The following is a 26,509-nucleotide window of genomic DNA, read 5'->3' as shown; positions in this document are numbered from 1 at the left end:
TTCATACGTATAAAAGCCGCGTAATAGGTAAAATATCAGTTTATGAAGCAAATACGCGTCGATTTTGCCTCATAGTTTTATACGAAACGCGTAAACTCTTTTTCATACAAATTTTGACAGCTCATTTATAAGGCACAGAATTTTACGAGTTTATGAATTTTATGAGGCATTTATGAGTTTGATGGAATACCCTAAATATAGGGTGATTTTTTAAGAGCTTGATAACTTTTTTTTAAAAAAAAACGCATAAAATTTGCAAAATCTCATCGGTTCTTTATTTGAAACGTTAGATTGATTCATGACATTTACTTTTTGAAGATAATTTCATTTAAATGTTGACCGCGGCTGCGTCTTAGGTGGTCCATTCGGAAAGTCCAATTTTGGGCAACTTTTTCGAGCATTTCGGCCGGAATAGCCCGAATTTCTTCGGAAATGTTGTCTTCCAAAGCTGGAATAGTTGCTGGCTTATTTCTGTAGACTTTAGACTTGACGTAGCCCCACAAAAAATAGTCTAAAGGCGTTAAATCGCATGATCTTGGTGGCCAACTTACGGGTCCATTTCTTGAGATGAATTGTTGTCCGAAGTTTTCCCTCAAAATGGCCATAGAATCGCGAGCTGTGTGGCATGTAGCGCCATCTTGTTGAAACCACATGTCAACCAAGTTCAGTTCTTCCATTTTTGGCAACAAAAAGTTTGTTAGCATCGAACGATAGCGATCGCCATTCACCGTAACGTTGCGTCCAACAGCATCTTTGAAAAAATACGGTCCAATGATTCCACCAGCGTACAAACCACACCAAACAGTGCATTTTTCGGGATGCATGGGCAGTTCTTGAACGGCTTCTGGTTGCTCTTCACCCCAAATGCGGCAATTTTGCTTATTTACGTAGCCATTCAACCAGAAATGAGCCTCATCGCTGAACAAAACACGCGCGCGAAACACATTTCGAACCGAACACTGATTTTGGTAATAAAATTCAATGATTTGCAAGCGTTGCTCGTTAGTAAGTCTATTCATGATGAAATGTCAAAGCATACTGAGCATCTTTCTCTTTGACACCATGTCTGAAATCCCACGTGATCTGTCAAATACTAATGCATGAAAATCCTAACCTCAAAAAAATCACCCGTTATATGTGTTAGAAACATTAGCTCCCCTATCAGCACATACCTTATTTATAACAAAACTCGTTTTCAATCCCCGACCGCCAAAGTAATCGTAATCGTGCCCGCGAATGGAATACAGACATATTTGATGTAATGTAAGTGTAATATTAATCTAAAAGGTATATTAAAGGCTAACTAAGTTTGACTTCTAGTCACATTTTACGTCATACCCAACATTTAACATCTAGCAAAAATACTATATTAACCATATTGGGTTGTGGGAAGGTATAGTACAGATAACATAATGCCGATTCAATATAAATTAAAACAAAACGGGCAAAATTCTGTGTACTTGGCATAGGTGGAGAAAGTGAATGGAGGGTCGGATATCATTATTTTAGAAATATCTCGAACCAATTTCATTTGTAATTAAGCTAAGCTATATAATATAAATGACCAGTATTAGTTGTAATTTGACAATTCTAAAAATCACACTTTTAGAGCACATCAAATTGGGAAACAAAAAGTCCTAAAGAATTAATTCTCATCGGTTCAAATTTAGCATTTAATAGTAGTGACGTCCAATGTTAATGTAGACTTTGTTCTGAAAATGAGCATCTAATTTTTGTCTTCCCATCCACAAAAGTTTTAATAAAGGATTTTGAGGCTAGTTTCTACTTCCTTTAATGTAATGTATTTGTGATGATTTCAGTTGCATATTTTTAGAGGCTTTTTTGAATTTTGCTGTGTAAACTTTCGATTGCTCTGTCACAAGGGTCCTTCAAATAAATAGTATTTCAGGGCCACTAAAAAAAGTTACAAACATAAATAGAGCTAAAGCTAATAAAAGTGTATTAAAGAGCCCTAAAGTTCTCGCTTATAATCAGAATTGTTAAAATTTTATTTCATACATATTTTAGTAAACAAATTTCAGTATTTTTGTATCTTTTTTAGCGAAAACATAAAAAAGAATCATCGAAACTGAACATTAGAGGATCTAAACATGTAGAGGTGATGCCTGGTCGAAACATTGTGAACGACGACTGTGAACTAAAAAATATGCATCTGCATCAGTTGGGAGCTCTTGTTTCAGCCGGATTTGAGGTATCAGCCTTAGTAGGTGAAAATATATTAATTACCAGCAGCACTGCAAAAAACAAGCATATAACATTGGCCTTAAACAACAGTGGCATTATTGATGAGTTCGATTCAAATAACCTCCGATCTAATATCAATAGGGGCTGCGATATTGCTAAAAACAATGACTCCAAAGATTCAAACATAGATAACAGTAAAAGAACAATACGATTGAATCAAGCCACACTTGCTCCAAGTGAACAACAAAAACAATACCATCAACAAATGGCCAAACTATGTTCATATAGATCGTCAAGTGAAAACCGTAGTTCTGGGAAGGATGAAAATAAGTAAGTTTCGTAAATTTTACCAGCAGTTAAATGTACTTGTGCTCAGTCGATTTATTTCGATTTGTTTTGGAGTTAGCACTTTTATAAATCGCTAAATTACATATATTTTTGATACAGCTCATTTTTAATAAGTAGAAACGTGTGAAATATTTCGGGAAAATTTTACAATAAAGAAATAAAAAAGGATAAATGTAATATTATTATTCTTATTGCAGGCGTAGACACCGCTTATGCAATCAAAGGCGAGTTAACTAAAGGGTGGCAGTTATTTCTTCTTTTCGTTATTTGGCGCCAATAGGAGATACCAAGTGCAGCCAAGTCCAAAAATTTTTAGCAACATCTTTCAGTTTTTTTTTCAAAATTACTTTATTTATTGAATCTGCTTTTTCTTAAAGCCTAACAATAAGTTATAAAATCTTAAATCGATATAAAAACTAGACAGGCTCAAGCAATTGATTGAGCTTTTTTGGTAATACGTCGCTCTTTAATACGCAGGCATATCTCTTCTTTTAAGTCGTCTTTGATCGCAGGAATGTACCAAGGAATTAACCAAAGGGTTTGGGTGATAGTATCCGAAACTAAGAATTGCATTGAAGAGCAAAGAGAGCACCTTTACAGCAATAATTGATAACTCAATTAGCATTTTGGGGGAAATATTATCATATCCCGGCGACTTTTTTGAATTAAGTTCTTTGATAATACCTATAATTTCAGAAGGTGAAGTCTTAAGAGACTCGAGCGACTTAAAGTTGTTCTTTGGCAAATTGGGTTGAAATACCTTTTCTAGGTGATTTGCAAAAATTAGCTTTTTCCTTGTCACTTCGAGTACAATTTCCACCCAAATCTGGTATAGGCATGTTTGAGTCAGTTGATGGCTTCATGGACTTTTGGGCTTTCCAAAAGGAATTTTGCTTGTTTGAATTATATACATTTCGATGTTCAATTCTTCCCCACATTTAAGCGTTTTTTTTTTAATTTACGTACAGCAGATTTTAAATGAAGCTGAGTGAAAGGGGAACGATTTAACTGCCTTTCACGTCTTGCACGCCTTTTTTCATTTACAAGCATTTCTATTTCTCTATTAGAGATTTTTCTGAAACCAAGCGGCTTATAGCTTTTGTTTGGTGTTGCTAAGACATCTGCGCTGGTTATTATATCATTGACTTCTCTTATGCTTTCGTCAGTATCGTCTTTCAGTTGTTGCGAATGTCTATCCCTCCGCACCATATAGTAGAATGGGAATGATGAAAGACTTGTAGAGTTTAGGCTTTGTATGTCGATAGAGGGCTTTACTTTTCATTTTTTTGTTGAGTCGAAAATTGCACCTGTGGGTCACAGTGATACTTCCTTATTTTTTAAGTTCAACAGCTCATAATACTTTCTCAAGCAATATAAATAAATGCTACCTTTGAGCATTGCATTACAAATTATTGTCAAAAATATAAAACTTAAAACTAATTATAATTATTTATGTAAAACAAAAATTAAAAGTTACTGAACCGATTTGTGACGCTAAAAGAAGAATCTCTGCATTCTTTCAAACCCAAGTTTAATATATTGTATAAGTTTGGAGTTATTCATAAGCCTTGGAAGCGTAACGATGTTTCAATTCCGACTAGTTCAAGCTAATTTCCATTGGAACATTTTTGACAATACTCATCGAGGCCCTAGCTCTGGTCTAATAACCTGGAAATTATTCTTGCAAATACTTGTTTTTTATCATTCATACATTGTAATGGTTTTGTACATTTTCAAATAAAGTCAGTCGTTATTATGTCCTCGGAACTTTAGATTATGAACCCAGGACCCATAAAACTGTAGACGACTGCATATAATAAAGTTTTAAAGTTCGAGAACATTTCAACGCATTCTTCTATGCAGTAGCAAGCTGAAAGAAATAGGCATATGTATTGACGATGAGCAATTGGCAATTTTTTTGATGGACAGTGTACCAGCGTCTTATGAAACATTTAATACTGATTTATGCTTTTCGTTTTTGTTGTATATACGTATGCGTTTTTTATGTTTGCTTATTCAAAGTACACATATTTTCACGGCTCATGTTCTCAAGAATGAAGAATGTTCGACTTCGAAAATTTGTCCCGCGTTTTAGGTGTGCACAGGAAAACAATAATATGATTTACATAAAGAAAAAATAAAATCAACCATACCTAGATCGAAATTTGTTAAATTCAAAGCATTGATTGCTATCGGTGCGGCAAGGCGGAACAATTCCCGATTTTATATAGCAAAAACAAACCACAAAAGCATAACACGCAAAAATGATATTAAATACATTGGAAAAGTCATTTGCAGTGTCCGCGGGAAATATGAGATGGTGTTTGGATGGTGGTGGCACATCTCATATGAGTGCAAGTACAAAAGTCTTTGTCTTCCCGCGTTCGCGGGAAATAAATCGATTTGGACTAATAAAACGTATTGTATGTGAATGACTTGGTTACGAGCTATCGGTTGTTAAAATTAACGGCAACGGTTACCCTGTAAAATTCGAAAAGAATGGAGCCGTGATTATGAGCAGTGACGATAAAGTGATATTGGAAGCCGAGCAAATTGGTAATTTATTATATTTAAAAATACTGAAAAGTTTTCCGAATTTGGCGAATACAAATACAATGTTGATTTGTGGCATTACAGAATGTAACATGTTAACGAGTGTGATTTGAAATTATATGGGAAATAGTTCGGTACACGGGTTAACATTTATACAAACTGAGAAACTATCTGACTGTGAAATTTATGCTAGTGAAATGCTAGTGCACCCGATACTGTGTACAGTATTTTTCCTAAAGCGGAAGTCAGATGTGGTTAATGTTTTCAAACAATATCGAGAAAGGTCAAACATTTACGCGAAGGAAAATTGAAGCGTTGGAATCCGACAATGATTGATGCAACGTTGAATTTGATAATTTGGGATTAAAACGTGAAAAATTCCTGAAATATGAATATTTAACTCTCGCGCGAATCCGTGTATAATTGTTGGATATTTAGACAGGTCAAAGGTTTACCGATCATGTTCAAAAACTAGGGGTCAACTAAAGTTTGTGCTCACGGGGCAGCGATCGCTGATGTCGATTCAGAGGAGAACGCTGTTCATACAGACGGTTTCTCAGAGACCAACGAAGCGCGTCTTGACGATCCTCAAACTTTGAAGGAGACATTGAAATCCAAAGACTTGTTTTGTGTTGATAAGGGCGATCGAAAATGCATTTTGGCGCAGTAGAGTAGTGGTGGTGAGGAATAGAACTTGACAAATGGTTTAAAGAGCTTCGAACCGTAAATGACAAGTTCGTGTTCCGCACTAAACAAATCTAAATTAATTTCGACTAGTACTAAAAGGTTACGCTCAAAGCCCAAGGAAGATCCACGAAGTCACGCTAGACGAAAATATCTAGAAGCATTCTAGATGAAAATTTCTACAGGGATTTACCAAGTTTGCTAATGAGCGTATTGAAAAAAATTCGAAGTGGTCCTTGTCTGTCTGTACTGAAGAGTGGCACTAAAACGAGCAAATCCAAATTTAATAAAAATCACTGTACGGTTTGTGATAGTCAAGGTTAATGTGGTTTCATAAATTATCATTAACTCTTAACGAAAATACGTTAAAGGCAATGAATTTTATCCTTGATTCTACGAGCGTAAGGAACATTTCGAGCAATTTAGCATTTGGCGCTTTTGATAAGTAATTTTACGTCCGGCTAATTATACGCTCAAAGTATCTAAAATGATGCGAAAATTTTCAAGACTAAGTAACAGTTTTATCTAATTCACCCTCATGACTCATCTGCCTGAATTTTTGGGGATTTCGTGCGATAATATTGCTAATGAACTTGAACTCCAGGCAATACATTGGCTTTTTGTTCATACATTCAGAGAATTTTTTGTCTCTCTTGCAGAAATAATGCTAAAGAACCATAGATTTGTACCACATAAACGATATGTAATATGTCATATATGTAATATGTTTAATTTATTTGAGACTCCTGAATAAAAACAACTTCCCTTAAAAATAAATTTTTTATATTTAAAATACAATCCAAAAGTAAATTCACACTACATTTCTAATGCTTTAAATATGTAAGAAAACAGTATCTAGTATTTTGTAAACAAGAATTTTGATTCTCAAATTTATGATTTATTATTGAAACCAAGAATTAAGAAGACAACGAAAAAATGGGTTACATATATTATAGTTCATACTGATTTTTTTTTTATAAATTTAATAAAATTTTGGTATATTATTTCTTCGGCTATAAAATTTTTACGTTCTGAACCGGACCTCACGTTTTTAACTATTTATTATTAAAAAGGATGGAGCCATGTGTGGAAGTTCACGCCAGTGAGGAAAGTTCTCTGATCGCCATTCACTTGGAAGTGGCCAGAAACGATTTTTTTACACATGGCTCAAGCAGCTCACGACTTTCGGTCTTTGACAAAATATCCTTTGGGTAGCCAGGATCCGTTTGGCACCCGCCACGTAAAAAACACTACCAAAGAAAAAGAAGAAAACAGCCTCGAATGAGAGACCCCCCTTTTGATGACGACCATGGCAAATGAAATAAAAATTATGATTTGAGGGCCTGCACGTGGAATGTCCCTTTATAGGGAAAGTGCCGCTGCACAGCTGGTTGATGTTCTCGTAAGAGTTAAGCCTGACATCACCACCGTCCAAAAAATGCGATGTAAGGGACAAGGACTGAGGCGAGTAGGTCCTTGTGGCATTTACTACAGTGGCCATATAAAGGAGCGCAAATTTAGTGTAGAATTCGCGGTGGGAGAGAGATTCAGTCGGTGCGTACTGCCAGTCACCAAGGTGAATGAACGTCTAGCCACAATCCGAATCAAAGTGAAGTTCTTGAACATATCAGTGACTTGCGCCCACGGCCCGACGGAAAAGAAAGATACCCTCTATGAGCGCTTAGTGCGCTCCTTATGTGTTGAGGCTGATCGACTTCGCAGGGGGCCGAAATATAGTTATCTGTAGTATTAGATTCCAGACACGAAAGACACGTCTCCAGTGCCTTAAATGTGCATATGCTCCTAGGTTCAAACATCGACTCGGACCACTATCTTGTTGCAACCAAGATTCGCACATGTCTCTGTGTAGCAAAGAATGCATGTCCACAAACACAAGGAAGGTTCGAAATCGAGAAACTGCAATTATAACAGAGAGCCGAACGATTTTTTTCTTCTTCTTCTTAATTGGCGTAGACACCGCTTACGCGATTATAGCCGAGTTAACAACCGCGCGCCAGTCGCTTCTTTTTTCGCTACGTGGCGCCAATTGGATATTCCAAGCGAAGCCAGGTCCTTCTCCACTTGGTCCTTCCAACGGAGTGGAGGTCTTCCTCTTCCTCTGCTTCCCCCGGCGGGTAATGCGTCGAATACTTTCAGAGCTGGAGTGTTTTCATCCATCCGGACAACATGACCTAGCCAGCGTAGCCGCTATCTTTTAATTCGCTGAACTATGTCAAAGTCGTCGTATATCTCGTACAGCTCATCGTTCCATCGAATGCGATATTCGCCGTGGCCAACGCGAAAAGGACCATAAATCTTACGCAGAACTTTTCTCTCGAAAACTCGCAACATCGACTCATCGATTGTTGTCATCGTCCAAGCCTCTACACCATATAGCAGGACGGGAATTATAAGCGACTTATAGAGTTTGGCTTTTGTTCGTCGAGAGAGGACTTTACTTTTCAATTGCCTACTCAGTCCGAAGTAGCACCTGTTGGCAAGAGTAATCCTGCGTTGGATTTCCAGGCTGACATTGTTGATGGTGTTAATGCTGGTTCCTAAATAGACGAAATTATCTACAACTTCAAACTTATGACTGTCAATAGTGACGTGAGAGCCAAGTCGCGAGTGCAACGACTGTTTGTTTGATGACAGGAGATATTTCGTCTTGCTCTCGTTCACTGCCAGACCCATTTGCGTTGCTTCCTTGTTCAGTCTGGAGAAAGAAGAACTAACGGCGCGGGTGTTGAGGCCGATGATATCAATATCGTCGGCATACGCCAGCAGCTGTACACTCTTGTAAAAGATTATACCTGCTTGATTAAGTTCTGCAGCTCGAATAATTTTCTCCAGCAGCAGATTGAAGAAGTCGCACGATAGGGAGTCGCCTTGTCTGAAACCTCGTTTGGTATCAAACGGCTCGGAAAGGTCCTTCCCGATCCTGACGGAGCTTTTCGTGTTGCTCAACGTCAGTTTACACAGCCGTATTAGTTTTGCGGGGATACCAAATTCAGACATCGCGGCATAAAGGCAGCTCCTTTTCGTGCTGTCGAAAGCAGCTTTGAAATCGACGAAGAGGTGGTGTGTGTCGATTCTCCTTTCACGGGTCTTTTCCAAGATTTGGCGCATGGTGAATTTCTGGTCGGTTGTTGATTTTCCAGGTCTAAAGCCACACTGTTAAGGTCCAATCAGTTTGTTGACGGTGGGCTTTAATCTTTCACACAATACGCTTGACAGAACCTTGTACGCGATGTTGAGGAAACTAATCCCACGGTAGTTGGCGCAGGTTGTGGGGTCTCCTTTTTTATGGATTGGGCATAGCACACTTAAACTCCAATCTTTGGGCATACTTTCGTCCGACCATATTTTGCAAAGAAGATGATGCATGCCCCTTATCAGCTCTTCGCCGCCGTGTTTGAATAGCTCGGCCGGCAATCCATCGGCCCCTGCCGTTTTGTTGTTTTTCAGGCGGGCAATTGCTATTCGAACTTCTTCATGGTTGGGCAATGGAACGTCTGCTCCATCGTCATCGATTGGGGTATCGGGTTCGCCTTCTCCTGGTGTTGTGCGTTCACTGCCATTCAGCAGGCTGGAGAAGTGTTCCCTTCCCTTCCTGTTCTACAGGAGTATGCTCCGGTCTTGAAACCTTCTGTAAGCCGTCGCATCTTTTCGTAGAATTTTCGAGCATTAACCCAGTCGGCCAGCTTGTAAAGCTCTTCGAACTCACGCATTTCGGCCTCTTTCTTTTTTTGTCTGCAAATGCGTCTCGCTTCCCTCTTCAACTCTCGGTATCTATCCCATCCCGCACGTGTTGTGGTCGATCGTAACGTTGCGTGGTAGGCAGCCTGTTTTCTCTCCGCTGCGACACGGCACTCCTCGTCGTACCAGCTGTTCTTTTGCACTTTCCGAAAACCAATGGTTTCGGTTGCAGCTGTACGTAAGGAGTTTGAAATGTCGTCCCACAGTTCCCTTAAACCGAGTTGTTGACGAGTGCTCTCAGAGAGCAGGAGTGCAAGCCGAGTGGAAAATCTTTCGGCTGTCTGTTGTGATTGCAGCTTCTCGACGTCAAACCTTCCTTGTGTTTGTTGGCGTGCGTTTTTTGCTGCACAGGTGCGGGTGCGAATTTTGGCTGCAACAATATAGTGGTCCGAGTCAATGTTAGGACCTCGGAGCGCACGCACATCTAAAACACTGGAGACGTGTCTTCCGTTTATCACAACATGATCAATCTGGTTGGTGTTTTTTCATCCGGAGACAGCCAGGTAGCTTGATGTATCTTTTTATGCTGGAATCTAGTACTACAGATAACAATATTTCGGGCCCCGGCGAAGTCGATCAGCCTCAATCCATTTGGGGATGTTTCCTCGTGGAGGCTGAATTTACCGACCGTAGTGCCAAAGATACCTTCTTTGCCCACCCTGGCGTTGAAGTCGCCAACCACGATTTTGACATCGTGGCATCTTTGGTCACATCGTCCCGTCTGGGCGTGGGCGCAAATCAGCGATATGTTGAAGAACCTCGCTTTGATGCGGATTGTGGCTAGACGTTCATTCTCAGGAATAATGATAGTACTCGGCGACGGAGTCTCTCTCCCACCACGAATCCAACACCAAACCTTTATATGGCCACTGTACTAAATGTCACAAGGACCTACTCGTCTCTGTCCTTGTCCCCTCTCGGACGTCGTGCTGTCCGCACCATATATCGTGGCTTGTTTGTGGCCTGTGCCACATATGGAGCCCCTGTATGGTGGGAGGCAGCCACGACTGTCATGGGGTCTCAAAAACTCCTCTCAATACAGCGTTGTATGATGCTTGCTTGCTTGCCTGTATGTCGCACCGTCTCAACGGATGCGATGCAGGTTTTGTTAGGTGCACCCCCTCTTGACCTGATTGTCATACAGAGAGCTGTTGCATTCAGGTTAAGAAGGGGTTTGAGTGTGTCATTGCTGCGGAACGATTGGATTTCCGACGATGATGTGGAGAGGGAGGGATATCTAGGGAGCAAGAGGCTCCTAGATGATAGGGTTAGGTGTAGGTGGCAACAACGTTGGGACAATAGTCCTAACGGCCGAGTGACGTACGAGTACATTCGGGACGTGGGGTTCGTTGAGGATAACCCAGATTTTAGATTCTGTCTAAGTCTGGGTTTCCTGTTTACGGGGCATGGGCCTCTGAATGCATTTTTGCATCAGAGGCAACTATCAGATACGTCAGGGTGTTTTTGTGGGGCGGAGTTTGAGAATTGGTCGCATTTAATTGCGGAGTGCCCGATGTACTCGGACATTAGGGATCTGGGTGGTATGGGGATTAGCTGGACTGATGGACGATTAGATGTTAGTGGTGTGATCTCCACTAGTCGGAATACCGAACAGTTAGGGTTGTTTGCGCGTGAGTTATTTAAGCGGCGAAGGCGGTTAGCTGGAAATTAGGGTTTTAGTTTTTTGTATGAGTGTTAGGTGTTTGCGTTGTAGGTATTTTATGTGTTAGTGGGGTCCAACCTCACCTTCTTTTTTGGCCACCAGTCCGGAGCAGTATGGAAGCTCAACTGGTAGTAGTTTCGGCTACGAAGTCTGACCGGAGACTTAATTCTGGTACCACGGGGAGCAGGAGCCCTTGGAGGTAACTCCAACCTGCTCATGCGGACTGGCCCCTCGGGGAGTATCGTGGTGGTTGTGGTTGAAACCCAAATCGCGGGAAGAACTGACTTTGTCAGTTGAATGTGGAGTTGCATTGCAACCGGGTGCCGGACCCAAAGCACGGCAGAGGTTTTAGATGGGCCTCGAACCCTACCAAGGTGGTTAGTGTGTCCATTCCACACTGCCAACTGGTACTGAAAATGCTTTGCATTCTCAGGGCGCTGATCAACGCATTGATTTGATCCGCTGTGCTTTTGAGCGCCGTGGAGTAAGGTTGTCATCAGCAGGTACCCACGTAAAACACACCGGACGTTGTCCTTGTCCCCTCCATCGCATTTCTTGGACGGCGGTGATGTCAGCCTTTATCTTTACGAGGACATCTACCAGCTGGGCAGCGGCACCTTCCCAATTAAGGGGCCGGAGATTCCAGGTGCATGCCCTCAAATCATAGTCCTTATTTCGTTTGCCATGGTCGTCATCAAAAGGGGGGTTTCTCATCCGAGGCTGTTTGTTGTTTTTCATTGGGGGTGTTTTTTATGTGGCGGGTCCCAAACCCAGCGCACAACCCTCTGCAGGGGATGTTTCGCCTTCTCACTTTAGCTCGCCTTCAAACGGATGTTCTCAGGCTACCCAGAGGATACTTGGTCAAAGACCGGAAGTCGTGAGCTGCTGGAGCTATATGTAAAAGAATCGTTTCTGGCCACTCCCAAGTGAATGGTGATCAGAGAACTTTCCTCACTTGCGTGAACTTCTACACATGACTCCATCCTCCAATTTGGTATCCCCGCACAACTAATATAACTCGGCTGTTATCGTGTAAGCGGTGTCTACGCTAGTAAAAAAAAAGAGATTGTTAATATTAGATGTAAATATTAATAAAAATGTTTTTTTTATTTTTATAGCTTTCTCGACTCAATGGATGTTTGGTTTGGGCATTATCAACGAAATAAGCTGTAAGTATTATATTTATACTCTCTTAACATGTTGCTTTTCGCTAGGGGATTATTGCGATTTGTGTTTACCATTGGTATTTCAAGATCCCCATATACAATATATTCTCACTGCGCATGTACCCCAGTGCACCTCTTAGGTCTCGTTTTTGATTAGAATCGTTTCGTTTCATGGCTGCTGGATTTAAAGGAGAATAAAGTCATGTGTAGAAGTGAGGAAATTTATCTGATTGCCATGTATTTGCGAGTGGCCAGAAACGATTCCTCTGTGCAGCAAAAAACGGAAGCTTCGACGGCGAGAAACTGCAATCACAACAGACAACCGAACGATTTTCTACTCAACATGCACTTCTGCTCTCTGAGAGCACTCGTCAACAACTCTGTATAAGGCAACTGTGGGACGACATTTAAAGTTCCTTACGTACAACTGCAACCGAAACCATTGGTTTTAAAAAAATGCAAAACAGCTGGTACGTTGTCGCGGTGGAGAGAAAACTGACTGCTTACCTCGCAACGTTTCAATCGACCACAACACGTGCGGGATGGGATAGATACCAAGAGTTAAAGAGGGAAGCGAGACGCATTTGCAGATAGAAAAAGAAAGGACCGAATTGCGTGAGTGTGAAGAGCTTGACAAGCTGGCCGGCAGGAGTAATGCTCGAAAATTCAACGTAAAGATGCGTCGACTAACAGAAGGTTTCAAGACCGGAGCATACTCTTGTAGAACCTCCAGAGGATGTCGAGTGACTGATGCCCAGAGAATACACAATTTATGAAGAAGACGTTCCATTGCCCGACCATGAAAAAGTTCGAGTAGCAAGTACCTGCCTGAAGAACCAGAAAGCGGCGGGGGCCGATGGATTGCGAACACGGCGGCGAAGAACTGTTAAGCACCATGCATCATCGTCTTTGTAAAAATTGGTGTGCTCTGCCTAATCCACAAAAAGGGAGACCCCACAATCTGCGCCAACTACCGTGGAATAAGTCTCCTAAATATCGCAAGGTTCAATCGAGCGTGTTGTGTGAAAGATTAAATCCCACCATCAACAAACTGACTTGATCTTTTCAGTTTGGCTTTAGGCCTAGAAAATCAGTAGATGATCAAATATTTACCATGCGTCAATTCTTTGAAAGGACCCGTGAAAAGGAAACCGACATGCGCCACCTCTTCGTCGATTTCAAAGCACGAAAAGCAGCTGCTTTTATGCCGCCATGTCTCAATTTGTTAAGCCTTCAAAAATAATACCAGGACCAGGAATCTCCAATTGAAAAAAGAAACGACTGATGCACTGTTGTTAACTCAGCGGTGGTTTCTACGCCAGTAAAGGAGTAGAAGTTTCGCAGGCAAATCCCCATAATTGTATGCAATACATCATTGTGAGAAAACGTGTTTAAAGTTTGGAATACACTTTAGATATACTATGAAAGGCATTTTCAAACTTGCGTGGAACAATATAAAATTTTCTGTGTGTATTCATAAATACATATATACACATTAAGAAAAAAATAAAAATAAATGGATTTTGGAAAGTTCTAACTGCATATAACCCCTTAACAGATATTTTAGATTAGTAATAATATAGTAGAGTATATGATTTTTTAGATCAACTGAGGCGCAATCTCCATCTACAGCCCAAACCGCTATGAAATCTCTACACAGATGCTGCGATGTACTGACGTCCAACACAAATGATGTAAGTATTAATACAAATAAATGTAAATTTATTTTTTTTTCTTCGTAAAATACTGCCACTTATCATTACAGAGTATAAGTTTAATTACTAATTGCAATCATATATTAAATGTCGAAAGGCTCGAAGGACCTGGACATTGAAATATTTCTTCAAGTAGTTGGAAGCGAGATACAATTTTTTTTATCTGATAATAAGAAAAACCCAGAAAACCGTTAGGTGGAGGACCTTCCTAATACAGTTAAGAGCACATACTTGGAGTCTCTTTCTTATAGGTGTCTACCAACCAATTTAGAGTACAAAGCGAAAAAACATTCGGTTTTGTTTTTGACCAACTGATTTTTTTTCTTTCTGAACAACTTTGTTCAAGAGACCATGGGTCTAAAACCAGTTTTAAACCACCGATTTTGAAGGCGAAGTTTAAAAAACCTAAATGATAAGTACGGGAGATGTGTGATATTGTTATCTGATCCTATCGTTTCTGACGTATTAAATTTTATTCGGATGTCTCAAAAACTGACAAACAAATTTTTATGATAAGCAAACAACTTCACCTTAAGGGGCTATACCAGTGTGACAAATGAAAAAATAGGCGATTTTCGTGAATTTTTTTAAGAGAAAGTTCTTTGAACGTAACAAGGTATATTTTCAGCTACATTTAAAATTTTTTTTCAAAAATGTTAAAAAATGACAGAGATATGGGCTGTCTTTGGAGGTGCCCCAACTGCTGGCATGATTCCGGCCGAATGAATAGCTGAAACAAGAAAATTTTAAAAGTTTATTAAACTACAATACAATGACCTTTGATCTTTGAAAAATATCAAAAATTAACAAAATGGCGTAATTTTGAAAAAAAAAATCGTTCTTTTATGTGAAAAATGGCATTTTTTTTAATGCAAATTTGACAATTTTCAGCCAATCAAAAAGGCCATTGTATAGTAAATGTATTCAAAAATACTCAGTTTTATTTTGAAGTCGATCTGTCAGTTTGTCATTGAGTTATGATGTCAGCAATTTTTAAAAAAGTTGTTTCGAGAAAAACGCGTTTAAAATTTCACTTATATGTATTTATATGTTTGCACCTCCGAGCGGTCGCTCTTTAGAATGTTGCGATCCAAAAATTATTCAAGATACGACCTTCCCGATTTCACAGGATATTTATAAGCTATCGAAAAAGCAAATAAATTTTTTTTTTTGAAAGTATCACAGTGGTATAGCCCCTTAAACATCGCTGGCTTGTGGCTTGTTTCACCCGCTCTAATATATATAGCAACAATGTTTTCATCTTCATGTTTTTATGAACATTATGCAAATGTATACGAAAATAATTATTCGGATCGCGGTTATAATGTTATAGTCAATTCGCTGTAAGATCGTGATTAATGACTTTTTCGTGGCTGAATTGGAGGTTGTTGATATGGATGTCCTGTGGCTCCATTAGAAAGGCCATACGTCATACAGCCAACGAAACAATCAATTTACTGAAGGAAACTTATCATTATAATAAAGTTAGGTTCTTGACCATACCCATAAATTCTGAACGTTCTTTTTCTTCTTGAAACCACATGCCTAAAAGAAACACCCTTTATTAAATTGCACAATAAAAATAGCATTAATCAGCAGCAAAATATGGCAAAAAGAAATAAATCGATTTAATTTATTAATCTAAATTCCATGTTTTTTAGGGTGCGAATTTGATAATAATTCCTAATTAAAACGCAATTTTTTTTGTTAATAGGATACAAACTCAATGGCAGAACGGGATGTCGACTCCACATTTCTATTGCCGCATACTCATCTTTATGAACCAGACAAGGTAAATGTTATTTTTTTTAATCTATTTTCAATGTAGTAAATTGTTTTCAGAATCTAAGCCACAATTTAATTTTAGAAATAGTTTAAACTTAACTTTTGTGTTTAAAATAAGATAAACGGCTATAACTCTTCTTGAATCGAAGTTTTGCGTCTCTCTTATTAGATTCAAAAGCACAATTGATGACAAAATCCGATGAGCCGTCTTTTCTGCGTTCAATAGTTAATCTTCAATATAAGAAAAAATCATGATTCCTAGTTTAAATTATTTCCTTTAAAACTAACTAGCTGACCCCGCAGCCGTTGTCCTGCGTAAAATTATGTATTTTGAAATGAAAAGAAAGTTAAATTTATCATTTCATTTTTTTTTTTCAATGTAAGCAGCTTTATAAACAACGTTTTTTGGTTTCTGTTCCGGTGTACAGAAAAGATGGTTTTCCAACTCGTGAGCACGTCACGGCCGTGTGAAAAACATAGCATTTCCTTATTTATGCCGGAATACGTTTGAACTGAAATGGAAATCGTTAGAACTCAAAGGAATTCGTAGAAACAAGCATTCTCCCCCTTGTATTCGGCACATGAAGATTGCAAAATATAATAACGACGGATCCTACTTTGAGACGCAAATGATGCGGTAGCATACCAAGCCTGTCCAAGGAATCGTAGTTACGATAATTTAGCCAATGCCCGAACATTTGTGATGAGTTCATCTTTCGTGAATTGATAAAGGGAAGATGGAATTGATATCGAACCATCAGAAGTATCAACCGAAATTGTACCATTTCCAATTTTTAGCGAAGACGATGTAAAATGTCTTTGGCAATGTCGATGTTTATATCGAAAAGAATGCGAACTTCATTTTCATTCCAGTGATTAACGTGTTCCAGCAAATGTAATTGCTGGCTTACTTCTCCAAAACTTGCACACATCGAACCATTCACAGTAAGAAATGACTCAAATATAGTTGAACCGCGTACATTAATCATACGCGTACATAAACAATCGTCGTTTTTCGGGTGGATTGTGTAAATTCGTCCTAATGCATTAGACACCTGGATGTCAATCTACTGGTTGGCCTTGCTTTCTGCGTAACTATTTCTTCGACGATGCATTCCATGTATAATATCAAGGCATTTCTGAGGAGAGAAATGTTCTCGCAAACGGATCACTGGCGAAAGTTGAGAAAAAACTCGTCAATGTCACTCTTTGGCCATTCTCTAAATTAACTGCGAGACGCACAACAGTCGGAAAACGTTCATGAATTGCAAAAGTAAATATCCTACAAAGCGCTTTATTGCAGTTCACGTATCGACCGTATCGTCCAAGACCAATAATCGCCATGTTGCCTCCTTTGGTGACGTACTTACAAACGTATTTTACCGATTTCACCAAACTGCAATACTAAACACTAATATGAGTTTTGAATATGAATTTGACAATAATGGTGAATATAGTACGATCCATGTGTTGTCAACTTCGATATTCACTCTTCTAAGTTGAATGCTGAATGTTCTGTTATCTGGTGAGCGACGCCGATAGAGTTGATATCCATCATTTCCAGTTTGTGTTTCCGAAAGAAAAGCACGTGGATACTGTTTCGTGCATTTATTGTCAGACATACAAACCGAAAAGGGATTGTAGTGTCCGCAAGGTCCATGAACCATATTGGTTTCCACCACTTCATATAATATTGGATCTTTCTCTACATCAGGAATTTCCGGAGAAATAATTTCATCAATTTGATCTGGTGTAACCATCATCCACCATCCAAAGAAGAATGTGTGCGTGCCGAAAACCTCTATTTTTCCACTCAACAGAGTACATCTAGCATCCAACAGTTGTTTGAAAAGTCGTGCTGTGATGATCGCTTGCTGATTGACCGCGATCCATAATTCCGCACGTATGTCACCGCATCCTGGGAGTGCTTCTTGCCTTGCCTTGCCTTGGGCTGCCATACGTTGATGGCAAAACGAAGGCCGAGCGATATTAGGGCAACCTCTTCGTGGCTTCGTAACAAATTTCAATCTGCAATTGACCTCTTTGTGTGAAACACACGTAAAGTTTCCTCTGAATAACTTTCAATAATTTTTCTTTTGAATAGCCGGAATAAAAAAGCAAGCAACCGAAATTAAACTATTCAAATAATTTACAAATCAAAATATTGAAAAACAAAACAAACAAAAATTGAAAAAAAAAAATTGTATGGAAAAAGTTACTGTTTTGGAATTATCCAATTTTATCGAGTTTTCATTGTTTTTAATATTCGGGGTGGAGACAAATCCAACGAATCAATAACCATGAAAATTGGTTCAGCAGATCTCGAGTTATAAGTGTTCGAACAAACCCGTCTTTTTTTTATATATATAGATATAATCACCCATGAAAAGGAAAATCAGTCACTAAGTTCGCTAACGCATTAAACCTGAAATTATGTCATTGTTTGTGGCAGCCATAGGTAGGTATGGTCTATTGTGAAACCACCGGGAATAAAATTACCTCACTCTATAAAGTCCTCTATGAACCACGTCGTGCTTTATAAATACAAAAGGTTTTGTCTGTAAAACATCTGAAGCATCGCAAAGAAACCGTGGTCCGAAAATTTCAAATTGTTTTATAGTGTCCTCTTTTTCTACCTCCTAATGACCTCTACAATAGTCACTGTATGGTGTTCGAAGTCTGCCAATTACATTGTATAAACCTACAAGTAACCAATCCTTCATTTTTCACTAACACATACGCAAAAATCTACCACAAATTAGGCACTTGGTACGGGTTGCCCTTAAATATTCTACTACAAATTAGGCACTTGGTTCGGGTTGCCCTCAAATATTCTGCTACTAATTAGTGACCTGGTACGGGTTGCCCCCAAATATTCTACTACTACAACGTTCAAATGCCTCAAATCTGCTATAGTGTGTTGCCGTGTTAGGTTTTAAAATTTATAATTTTAACAATATTTTTATAAAATATTCAAATATTTTTCGATTATTTAAATTCCTAAATATTAAATTTAATCAGTTTTGTCCAAAATATTAATTATTGTATCAATATATTATTAAATGTTTCCAATGTTATAAAAAAATATCATATAACTTTTCAAAGTTTACCAAGACCTACCAATTCTACCTCATTTCAAAATATACAAATCGAGGTAAATGTGGACGTAGGTGAAAGCAGCTTTCTACATAAAAATGCTTTTGTGTATTTTTGCGGTTATTTGTACTATAAATATTTTAAACAACATAATTGTTTAATGCCCTTGCCAAGATTTGATGGTGGTATTACTGAAGAGGATTTTTTCTTCACTTCAGAAAAGCATTATAGTAATTGCCAAATAGTAAAACCACCCCTTGAATTTATAGATTTTCGATCAAAAATCGAAGATATTTATACACAGCATTTTGATTCTACTTGCCATAGGATCGGGTTTTCCCAAATATTATTTGAAAAAATCCTTTTAATAAAAAAGTAAAACAAAGTGATTTCAAAAACGTAAAGTTCTTGTGTGTACATAAATAGTAATCACGTCCGTTTGTCTGTCTATATGAGTCGGAATTTATATGTATACATGTCTATCAATCTGAATTATTTTATATTTGTCAAAAAGTTTATCTGTCGAAGGCCGCATTTTCATAGTTACCTTGATCTGTGATTTTGAAACGAGAATTTTAGCGATTAGGTTTCTACGCTTATTATCAATATTTTTTTTTGTTTTTTAAGTGTTTTCGTGTACCAGATACAGGATCCTTCTTTCCACCACTATTCCTTTGATAGGGTTTTTAATAAGTATTTCGCTGTGGGTGATTTAGAATATTTTGTAAATATTATTTATTATTTAGTAGATTGTTTTGAATTTTATTGTTGTTGTTCCTGAATTGTACCTGATTTTTTATATTAATTTTTTTTTGTTAAAATAGTTTCCAGTTGATTGTTTTGACATATATTGTCAATGTTATATTTTTAATGTAATTAATATTCATGAATTGTACCTGACTTTATATATTTATTTTTGTCTAGTCATATTTTTTATAATAAATAGATTGATTTAAAACTGTATATATAACCTCAGAGGTGGTGAGGAAGAGCAATAAATATCCAATAAACTTTTGTTTCAAAAATATTCTTGAAAGTTTTCATTAATGTTTTCCGTTACAAATACTTTTTCACAAAAAAGTTGATCTACTAATTCTTTAAATTACATCCCTGTGCCTAAAAAAGGCAGATTTCGATCAGGTGATCTCAGCTGTGAAAAATTCTTGGAAAACAGCTGATTCATTTGTTACTTGTAGGGTTATACTTTGGCCAATTAGATAGTAGAGATGAGCGATATTGTGATTTTTCGATATCTGTGATTTCAGTGATTGCTATTTTTAAATCACTGTGATTTTATATTGCTATTGCGATCGCAACTAAGTCGACGTTCAAACGTCGTTGTTGTTGTTGTAGCGGCAGATTCTGCTAATTTGACACTGTTTGGCCGAATAAAAGTCCGGGTCTGTTCCACTTACGTAGACCCGACTGTTGTGGGAACGACGGAAACATTTTGTTGTTATTGGCGGCAAATTCTCTTTTGGCTCCAGTAACTCGAGTCAAGTTTTTCCGCCTTTCTTTTCACTACATTTTCGCAAATGTTGGAGCGGTTCGGCTACCTGACACTTAGAGCGTATTGTATAGTTCATTTGTATGTTGGTATGATGGTTTCACACATTTCTTAGAAGGAATTACCATTAGTGTGGTTGATAATTTGTTTGTTTAGAATACCCGCTTTTAATATTTTCAAGACCAAATAACTAACGCGAGTTTCCTAATCTTTGGGAAAATATTAAAAACCCGTAATTTTTTTATTCCATCATTTTTTCTGAAATTAATTAGTTACAATTCTTGTTTTCATCACAAAAAGCTTTCAAATTTGGTTTTAACAATAAGTGAAATTAAAAATTTTATTAAAACAAATTAAAATATTCCATTTTGATTATATTTCATCTACCACTTCAAACATCACACTTCAATTCTTTTCCTTGATACATTTCCTGCCATTATTAAAATTTTTTTTTTTTTTTTTTATTTTATTTTATTTTATTTTATTTTATTTTATTTTATTTTATTTTATTTTATTTTATTAAAGCTAACATAACAAATAAATTATTATATTAACTATTGTACGCAGCACTAGCATCATAGGCTTTCGGCTGACTGGTGGGATAATAGTTGGGTTCATTAAAAGTTGAGCAGGATCATCATTGTTGATAGAGAATATATAAGCTGTCTTCCATATTGTCTTTTTTTTTTTTTAAAGTAGTCCAGATTAAGGCAATATGTTTTTATCGGAGATGTTGGTAACAAATATTCTTTTTCTAACATATTGACAAAGTTGCTTAAATGAATACTTAGAGTCTAATTTTAAGCCTAGGAACTTAAAACTATCTGTACAGATTAAATTTATATTATTAACGGTAAGTGTGGGTGTATTACATTGATGTTTCTTACAAATATGTAATAACTTAGATTTAGAGGAAGAAATTGACGTGCCCGAAGAACCGAACCAATGGAATAAGAGGGAAAAGATTTTAGAAAAGGAAGACGTAACAACGGACAAATCGGAGGAATTAGAAAATAATACTAAATCATCAGCATAGTTTTGGTGACTGATATTAGGGATAAAATTGTACTGATTTTGAAGAGCAAATTCTAAGGCTATATCTTGCGGATATAGTAGATTGCCACGAGGAGAATTGAGGAGAGAAATCGAAAAAGGAGGTTAAACTAGTGAACTATTGAAATAACTTAAAGTGAAAGATTAATTAGGAGGGGAATAGGCACAAATAATGATGAGTTTATAAAAGTTAGAGTTCGATGTAATTATTAAGTATCCGTTCATATACCACTGAAGGATGGATAACATGGATAGAAAAATAAAGAAAAAATAATAATGTGAGGTTATGTGAATTTATTGTTCCATCAACGAGGGTGACGGAGATGAAAGGGAGGAGGGAGTTGGATGGGTGTTATGATCAAGAGGGGAGATGGCAAAAGATGCCAGGAGAGATAAGGTGTGTGAGGAGGGCGATGAGATGTGGGAAAGTGGAGAGAAAGATGGGGAGGGGGAAGAATCCAAGGATGGAGGGTATAGAAGAGGGGAGTTCTTTGAGGTTTGTGGAAGTTCTATGTGATGCAATGGATTGTTGGTGGAGGATGAATCGTTGTTAGTTTTTGTTGTTGTTGTGTTAATATTGAGGTTAGAGTTTTTTGATATTGAAGTATTATCTTTGTTATTAGGATTTTTTGAATTTGTATTTATATCATTGTTAGTTTGCATTTTTGCCACGTTGGCGAAGGAGGAGGGGGATGGGGTGGAAGGAAATTGATTTTTATACATGGTAATGGCGTCACGCATGGTGCATTTGTGTATAGTTTTAATTTTTAATATTTCTTTCGATTGAATAAATTTAGGGCAAGCATTTGAGGACGAGGGGTGTTCACCTGCGCAGTTAGCGCAGTAAACTCTGGTGCAATCAGAAGGAGGAGAGTGGTTAGGAGGAAGGTTGCAAATGACACAGGAAGGAGTTTTTGCGCAGTGTTTAGCGGTGTGTCCTAATAGCTGACAAGTTTTGCAGCGCATAGGATTAGGGTAATACGGACGGACATCAAGGGTTCTCCAGGCTACATCAATTCTGTTAGGAAGTGTATATTTATTGAATGTTAATAATACGGCACCAGTAGGTACACGAACGCCTTTAACTATTTTGTTAAACTTGTGGACTGCAGAGACACCTTGTTCCTTGAGACCTTCAATTATTTCATCGTCGCTAAGTTGGCAAATAAAGGGGGCATAAATTGTGCCCTTGACTGAGTTAAGGGTGCTGTGAAGAGCAACTTCAACAGCACCTGCACCGGGTAGATTCTTAGTAGAAAGGAATTTATCGGCAATTTTTTGATTTTTTACAAGGAGGAGTAGGCTGCCATCGCGAAGTGACGAGACGTTGTTAATATCTTTACTGATAGATTGAATACCTTTATAAGTCGCGAAGCAGGAGATGGAAGTGATGGGTTTACTGGCATCCCGCGACTTAATGACGAGGTATTTGGGGTCATCCTTCTTTGTAATGGGGAGTTCCGGAAATAGTTCCAACGTTGTTTGCTCAGGCTTTTTTCTTTTAGTCTTCTGGGCTGAGGATAATAGGGCAAACCTATTATCACCCAGATTGTTAGCCCCAGGGGGCATTGTGAAAAATATTACTTTTTATGTATGCAAAAATTTATAAATGTAGCACCAGTTAACAATAAGAAATAAATACAGCGAGAAATTAACAGTAAAAAAGTTATTTGTGCAAAACTGTAAAGTAGCGTTATAACACAGACACCACTAGAATGACCGCGAGAGAAAAAGAAAAATGCGACCGTACGGTTTGACAACTCGGTTGCGACTGTTATTAAAAATTATAAGAACGTTACAATCAAAACTTCAAACCGCTATGACGAAAAATAGCATATACGATATATACAATACCCTGAAGCAAGTTGAGTGATCGCAGTTGCGATTTGCGATTTTTCAATCACAGTGAAATATCGCTCATCACTATTAGATAGTGACCTGCTGACACTCCTTATGATATGCCTTTCGAATAGTCGGCTGCATATTCATATTCCTGGCCAACGTAACAAAACAATACATATCTTAGCATTTTAATAGTTATTTTTGAAATACCACGAATGTGAGAGCTCTTTGCTACTTCTTCAGTAATAATTCCGAAAGTCCTCAATTCTGTTTGCACTTCTTAGAAATAACACCAACGAAATAGGTACGAATAGGTTACACTCATTTTACCATTAACATACACATATACATATTTTCTTTTCTAGCAAGAAAGTGATATATCTGGCTTCGATTCATTCTAACATATAGTGGAACGTTGTGAAAATTAGCAGTTGGTCCAAAACTCATTTAAGGATTTTGGTTTGTATATGCATACGTATGAATATATTTACTTATTTATGTACCTAAATCTATTAACTTATATGTTCTTGTAGTTGATATATTAGTTAGTCATGCAGGACCTCGTTTCATGCTTTACTCTAATATTTCTACTTCTGACGTGTTTCTTTAGTGAGTTATCGCCCTTTGAGCTGTTTTTAACACACCTGTTATACATGGAGTGGGCCTGTGTGAGGAGGTGCTAGTAGCACTTTTTCCGAAGAAGATAGTGGTAGACATAGCTTATAGACATATCCTTTACAATTATTCGAGAACGCAACCACGCCCACGTTTAAAATTTTTGAAACATCGATGCCCTTCTATACTGATCTATCCTCAGTATTGAATTTAAATTCCATATCTTAATTTCTGACTTAGCTAAAGCGCTTTTGAAATGCAAACGAAAAGATAGACAGATTTATCGAGTTCAACTCGAGACGAGTTGACTACCGCTAATCTTTAGTTCACTTGCTCTGTTTCTCTGTTTTCGGTCCTATGTATCTTTTCCAAATTAGCTTCACCATAGATTAAGGTCTACTCGTACAACAACATAACATTTTTTTGCACAGCAACAAGAACGGCAGCAGGAATGTACAAAACTATATGCATTTTTTTTCAGTGTATTAAGTCTAACAGGCTGTGCAACTGAAACATTCATATAGAAATAATACGAACATAACAGACCATAAATTTATCAAAATATCTGGCAGCAACAAATAATATTTAGAAAAGTGTTTTTCTTTATTAAAATCGGTTAGGTGAAGTATTTTTAGTTGACATTTTGTAAAATTAACAAAGCTCATATAAAGGTATATAACGCATTCAAATTTTTTCATTTCAGATTTTCAACAGTTCGCTATTGGAATAACAACTGATATGCTCCACATTAACTTACAGAGTTGGTTTTTATAAATTTCTGGACTGAAATATGTTATAATTACGTATTTACTGTAGTTGTTATTACAAAATGTAATGAGCCCTCGTGTGTTGTGTTCCTATGCGCTTTGGCAGGTGTACCTATATCTGCTCAGTTCAAATGAATGCCGTGGTAATCAAACACTATTATCCATCAAATATTAATAGTATATTTATCTAGAATCAACAACAATATTCAAATATTCTAAACATCAAGAATATTACAGTTATTTAATATTTAATTATTATAAACAGGGTACATTATGTTTGTCATAAAGTTTGTAACACAGAAAATGTATATATAAATTATCAAATATATAACAAAATAATACATAATACATTAGCGTAATGTGCTCAAGCGATTTAGCCGCGTCGGTCCGTATATAGGCGAACAAGCCCCTCAGTTCGCACCACTATAGCTTCCATACGATCTGTATGATCAAATTCATTGAATCTAAAATTTTTTTATTTGACACATATCTTTACAAAATTTGGCGCGTACAGGGAAAACTTTAGTACAGCATCCCCAAGTTCGGAGATAAAATGTGTATGGGCGGATAAAAAATGCTCTTCAGACTAAGAATATACATACATATTACCTTAGGAAACTTATTGCTTTCAAAATATTGCTTAAATTCCCAAAGTTCACAAATTAAAAAATTGAATTTCTCAATGTATTGGGTAGTCAAAAAAGTATTTTGTCAATAGATGTCGTTGCAATCGTATATCTCCAGTGCTACCAATCACATTGTGTCATACCTTATAGATTAAATTCGGGGAAGTTGAAAAAATTTACAGCTGTTCAAAAATGAATGAAAATAATGACGAAATTTGCTATATTTTGAAATTTTTGTATAATAACGAAAAGAATGGCACTCAAGCCAGCAATGAAATTTCTGAAGTTTACGGAGCCGATGCTGTCTCAGTTCGTGCAACACAACAATGGTTCGCTCGCTTCCATTCTGATTTACACTGATGGAATAAGGTCTGTTACGGAAAAATGGCCGACCAAAATATAACGTGACATTTGAAATTAAATTGCGCCCATCGAAGGATTTGGAGAATTATTTTTTTTTAGGTTGGTAGTACTGTCAGTCACATTTATGTCAAATTTCATATCAAAATATTCATTAGTGTTTGAGATACGTAAGTTCCAAGCCGGCCGTGAACGTGTCGAAGACGAAGAGCGTCCAGGGCGACCATCAACCGACGAAGGTCACGTTCAACAAATCAAAGATTTGGTGTTGAAAAACCGTCGATTAACAATTAGAGACTTTGCTGATGAAGTTGGCATATCGAAAGGCTCAGCCAATACCATTTTGAGGGATGTTTTAGGCCTCAAGCGCGTCAAATCTCGACTGGTACCGAAAACATTGAATTTTTTGGAAAAAAGGCGTTGCGTTGAAGTGTGTGAAACGATGCTTTCCGACTACCGGGGTGTCATGAAATGCATTATAACTGGCGATGAGACTTGGATCTATGCTTACGACCCCGAAACAACCGATCAATCGAGCGAATATCGTGCCAAAAGAGAGCCGAGACCAAAAAAATCGAGCCAAAGTCGCTCAAAAATCAAGGTCATGTTGACTGTTTTCTTCGATTATCGTGGTGTTGTGCATTATGAATTCCTTCCAACCGGTCAAACAGTCAACAAGGAATATTATTTGAACGTTATGCGTCGTTTGCGTAACGCTATCCGCCAAAAAAGGCCGGAATTGTGGAAAGACAATTCTTGGTTTTT

The 26,509-nt window shown here is 37.6% G+C and overlaps 1 protein-coding gene across 3 annotated transcripts in view; it reads left to right on the top strand.

Moving 5' to 3' along the window:
* Positions 1 to 25,106, top strand: part of LOC105226767 (uncharacterized) — a 71,026-nt gene extending 45,920 nt beyond the window's left edge. For all 3 annotated transcript variants that reach the window (XM_049459978.1, XM_049459979.1, XM_049459977.1), the window contains 6 exons: positions 2,063 to 2,535; positions 12,331 to 12,381; positions 13,982 to 14,072; positions 15,808 to 15,885; positions 23,746 to 23,835; positions 24,695 to 25,106. In XM_049459978.1, coding sequence (XP_049315935.1) covers positions 2,063 to 2,535; positions 12,331 to 12,381; positions 13,982 to 14,072; positions 15,808 to 15,885; positions 23,746 to 23,784 — 732 coding nt within the window. In that variant the 3' untranslated portion in view covers positions 23,785 to 23,835; positions 24,695 to 25,106. The remainder of the gene's footprint in view (positions 1 to 2,062; positions 2,536 to 12,330; positions 12,382 to 13,981; positions 14,073 to 15,807; positions 15,886 to 23,745; positions 23,836 to 24,694) is intronic.
* The last annotated feature ends 1,403 nt before the right edge of the window (positions 25,107 to 26,509 follow it).

The sequence above is a fragment of the Bactrocera dorsalis genome, chromosome 6, assembly GCF_023373825.1.
Source record: "Bactrocera dorsalis isolate Fly_Bdor chromosome 6, ASM2337382v1, whole genome shotgun sequence".
Classification (NCBI taxonomy): Eukaryota; Metazoa; Arthropoda; class Insecta; order Diptera; family Tephritidae; genus Bactrocera; species Bactrocera dorsalis.
The sequence above is the reverse complement of the archived record's forward strand: the minus strand, read 5'-3'. Positions and strand labels throughout refer to the sequence as shown.